The sequence below is a fragment of the Phasianus colchicus genome, chromosome Z, assembly GCF_987193195.1.
Source record: "Phasianus colchicus chromosome Z, bPhaCol1.hap1.1, whole genome shotgun sequence".
Classification (NCBI taxonomy): domain Eukaryota; kingdom Metazoa; phylum Chordata; class Aves; order Galliformes; family Phasianidae; genus Phasianus; species Phasianus colchicus.
In genome coordinates this window covers 2068258-2072660 of record NC_143476.1, presented here as the reverse complement: position 1 = coordinate 2072660, position 4403 = coordinate 2068258, and the positions used below count along the sequence as shown (strand labels likewise).

Below are 4403 nucleotides of genomic sequence, written 5' to 3'. Positions count from 1 at the left end.
TTCTCGTGATGTTTATCTCGCTCTGCAGCTCCTGCTCTGAATAGGCTTTCTTGGATTCCCGCATGACAGGCACAAAATGCAGCCACAGCCCCTGCCACCAAGGTCAGCTCTTCAGCACACATTACCTGAGGAGCACTTGGCAACTCCTGCAACCTGAGCAGTGCCAGGAAGACTGTTTCACTTCTGCTTCTCCTGGCTCAGAAATTCATTTTCCTACCTAGAAAATCGAAATAAATAAATAAATAAATAAATAAATAAAATAAAGAAATCCTGACACAATTGATACTATGGAATTCTGGAAGGCAAGGGATTTGCCCTCTATGATGAGAAGTTGACTGCAAAGAACTAAGAAGAGCCATGAGCAGGTTGTGAACTTGTGGGTAAAATTAGGAAGTGCAGCAGTGCAGGGCTTCTGGAGGTGAGGGTCTGCTACAGCCGCCTGGAAAGAGAGCCTGTTGGTGGGAGCTGCTTACTGCAGCCAGCAGAAGCATCGCACTCACTGACTCTCATCCTGATGGGGGATTCCAGTCAGTCTGGGAAATCAGCATGGCTGGCTGCAAGCAATCTGACAGACTCCTGGAGTGCAGTGAGAATCACTCTGTGGTGCAGGCATTGGGCACAGCAAGCAGAAGGGAAGCATTGCTGGACATGGTGCACACCAGGGGTTACGACAGGAGGCGGTCAGGGCTGCAGTGACCATGCCCTCCTTGAGTTGGTGATCTCAAGGAATGCGGGCCTGGCAGGAAGCAAAGGCAGGAGCCTGATCTTCAGGAGAGCCAGCTGCAGGCTGTTCCAGGAATTCTTGGACGAGATCCTCTGGACAACTGTTTGTAGGGGCAAAGGGATGGAAAAGAGCTGGTCACTTTCTCAGAAAAAAACTTGCTCAGGTTGCACGCTGAGCTGCAGGAGAGGAAGGGGAGGAGGTGCCAGCACGGCTCTGCACGATGCTCTGCCACACTGGGCAGCTTGATCATGGCTCAGCAGTGGGATCAGACGAGGAGAAGGGGAGAAGGAAATCAAGGATGGGAGGGAACCATCAGACACAGTCAATAAGTGTCTGTGAAGTCTTGCAAACCAGAGATTCCCAGGTTGTTTCTGCTTTTGCAGCATTTGTGTGGTGCAGGGTGAGCAAAAGGTTCTGCTGCTTGATTCTTCTGCAGGAGCCGCCTAAAAGGGAAATGGCCACTGAGCTGCAGACCAAGCAGTACTGCCTGACGTTGGCCAGGGGGAGCTTCTCCTGCCGCAGTGTGCTGATGACAGGTCTGGAGATGATCTGCAGGGCCAGTTCGTAGATGGGAGCCAGGAAAGGACATGATGGGAGGAGGGAGGTGTTAAGCAACATCCAAGGCATCAAAATGCATCAGAAGGCCCTGAAAAGCATCACAAAGCCACAGCCAGGAAGCTTGGGAGTATCATGAGCAGCATCCAGGATGCGAGAGATTATTTGCTACCATGCCAAATGGTAGCAGAGCTCCCCCTGCAGACATCCCAAAGCCAGACAAAACAGGAACAAACCCGGAGCTGTGCTGCACAAACCCAACACCCACAGCATTGCAAGCTGAGGTGCCTTGCTGTTTGCTGCATTCATCCCAGTCCGTGTGAATGAAGACTCTGGAGGCAGTCAAGGCGTTGATTGAGCACGAGTGTGCTTTTATTATTAAATAAAGGACAGGAGGGTGGGAGAGGTCCACGGTGAAGATGGGACTCATCCTGTCTTGTCATGGAGAGAGTGGCTCAGAGCTCTCAGTGCTGCTGTCCGGTGCCTGGGACTGGAGGTCTGATTGACAGTCCTCATTCAAGAGGCTCTGCTCCTCTTCACTGACACTGACCTGCTCCTGCATGGAGGTGCTGCTGTCGGGGCACTCACACTGTGCTTGGGATGGGCTGCACTGCAGAGACTCTGGGTTAAAATCCACACTTGTGACTGTGGTGTCTTGCAGGCTCAGGTCAGCAACTTCAGCAGAGCCAGGTGTAATGAGAGCATGAACTTCGATGATCTCCTTCTCTCCATTACTGATGTCAGATGGAAGGCTGCTGTTGGAACTGCAGCAATTTGTGCTTCCTAAGAGCTCTCCACTGATGGAAGCACAGAGAGCATCCTCGCTACTTGCCCTGGATCCTCTGGGTTGGCAAGGGCTCGATTCACCTAGAAAGGATACACAGGGGTTAGTGTCAAACTTTCACAAGCTGAATTACGACAGTGGTTCTTGATCAGGGGTGAACTGAAGATGCTAGGCAGGGGCTGGAATGCCAGAAGGAGATACAAGTGCAGAGCAAGCTTGAATTCTATGTTCATGAAAAGCAGGGATTTGGAAACTGCATTTGCACCCTTACCTGCCAGGACTACCACTGCTGTTTCTGAGGGCTGCCTGGCATTGTGCTGCAGTTGGCGTTTGCTGCCAGAGGATGGCTTTCTGAGGCTGAAGCAGCAACACCAACTGCTAGCTGGTGATTCCTCACTCTTGCTGGGTGGATTTTGCCTGGAGAGAGAAAACAGCCAATGCTGTGAGTTGTGCGTGGTGCAGGGTGAGGGAAGAGCTGCACTGAGCTCTTGGCAGCAGTTGCTTGTTCCTAGCACTGCCTGGTTTCTGCAGAAAAACAGAAAAGCCCACCCAAAGAATGATGCTGGGTGCTGGAAAAGAAAGTCCTCTTTACCTTTCAGATGGAAAGTCAATGACGGTGTGGAACTTGCCCTGCCCAGCTGCAGGGCTTTCTTCCACTTCAATGTCCCGGCTGCTCTCTGTCACAGGGGGAGAGCTGCTGTGGCCTCGCCTCTGTGCCTGTGCCTCCTCCAGGCTGAGCAGCTTTGTGGCAGCAGAAGAGACCCCCACAGACTTGGGCCCTGGGAGAGAATTGTGCCCTGTCAGGGAAAACCACAGGTAAGAGCGAGGATCAGAAAGCAGCAGCACAGCCACCACAGTTCTGGGGGAGGTGCTGTATTTTTCTCAGGCTTGCTTATCCCAGCCACTGGAAGAAGAGGAGCCCAAAATAACCATGTGGGCAGAAGTCTGTTTATGGCAAAGGACATGGTCATCATTAAGAGAGCTCACCCCTAGATAAAAGGGACAGGGAACTGAGAAAGCTTCACTGCAACGCTTGCATCAAGCTTTTCCTGCATGCAAACCATAATAATGACGGTTTCCTCCTTGTGAAGTTTGGGCTTGGACATTCTCAGCATCCAGCAACAGGATGCCACACCCTAATGGAAGCCCAGAGGTCTGCTGTCCCCTTGATGGTAAAAGAGTATCTCAGAGGTCCTGGAGAAGGCCTGCATTTGATCAAGGTGTCAGGTCAAGATCAAGCTAATGGAGGAAGACACTCACCTGCTGCATCTGCGATGTCTGCTCCGGATTTGGAGCAGAAGAGGACGTCTGTGTGGTTGATGATGAATTCCACCACATCCGACTGCGTCTGCAGCTCCATGCAGGCAGCTCTTCCGCTGGCGCAGGCAGACTCGTTCTGCTGTGATCTGTAGAAAAGGCAGATTTTAGAAGTCATTTCTCCAAGACCGTTTCCCCGAGTCTGAATTGTTGCAGCCAAAAGCTGTCAGCTGAGGCTCTGGAGACTTCCGCAGTGGGCAATCAGTGATGCCACTGCAGAAATTCCCCTGGATGATCAAGGACACGTCAGTCCCATCTAAAGAATAGAACACAATTGTCACCTAGATATTGTGCCCGTGGGGTTGGAGAACAGCCCAGGCTCCTGCGCTTCTGTCAGCCACAGATTTTACAGGAGAAGAGCACATTTGATGGAGAAAAAGGGAGGACTGTTTTTTTTTTACGGAAGAACAGATGAAGCGTTGTGTTGAAACAGAACCAGAAGTTTACCTTAAGAGGTTTGGAGCCCACACAATGGCTAGGTTCTTGGCATGCATGTTTGTGGTGGTGGAGCTCCCAGCCAGACACGCCAAGTGTCTCATCAGGAACTCCAGTGTCCTGGAAAACAAGAGAGGCAAACGTTCAGCACCAACGAGCATGCCGTGCTGCAATTCAGAAAGACAAAGGCTGGAACCGCATCGTTGCCCTCTGCAATGCAGCAGGGCTGAGCTCAGCAGGCTGAGGGCAGCACTGACCTGTAGTGAGGAGCGGGCAGCTGCTGGATGACGTCCTGCATTCTGAGCAGCCGCTCCTCCTCTGTAGCGGCACCAACAGCATCCTGGAGTAGTGCAGAAAGGGAGCGAGACACCAATCAGGCTAGTACACCACTGCGAGTAAACCTCGTGGGGCTGACAGCAAAAGGGCCTCCGAGCTGGGGCACTGCTGCAGCCATCTGCCAAGAGGCCCAGGAAGAGGGAAATGAAAGACGTGGCCTTGTGCTTACCGAGAACTTGCCGTACAGCTGGTGGGTGAGCAGAGGGTTCGGGAGCTCCCTGAAGTACATCTTGCAGAGGGAGCTCACGCTGT

At 52.2% G+C, this 4403-nt stretch overlaps 1 protein-coding gene across 1 annotated transcript; it reads right to left on the bottom strand.

Moving 5' to 3' along the window:
* Positions 1 to 2651: 2651 nt before the first annotated feature.
* Positions 2652 to 4124, bottom strand: LOC149912198 (rho GTPase-activating protein 32-like). The gene is made up of 3 exons (XM_090130938.1): positions 3828 to 4124; positions 3324 to 3469; positions 2652 to 2860 (listed from the first exon to the last, which is right to left on the bottom strand). Exons 1-3 carry the CDS (start codon positions 3974 to 3976, stop codon positions 2652 to 2654), a joined length of 504 nt encoding a protein of 167 aa, XP_089987064.1. The 5' UTR covers positions 3977 to 4124.
* Between the last annotated feature and the right edge of the window lie 279 nt (positions 4125 to 4403).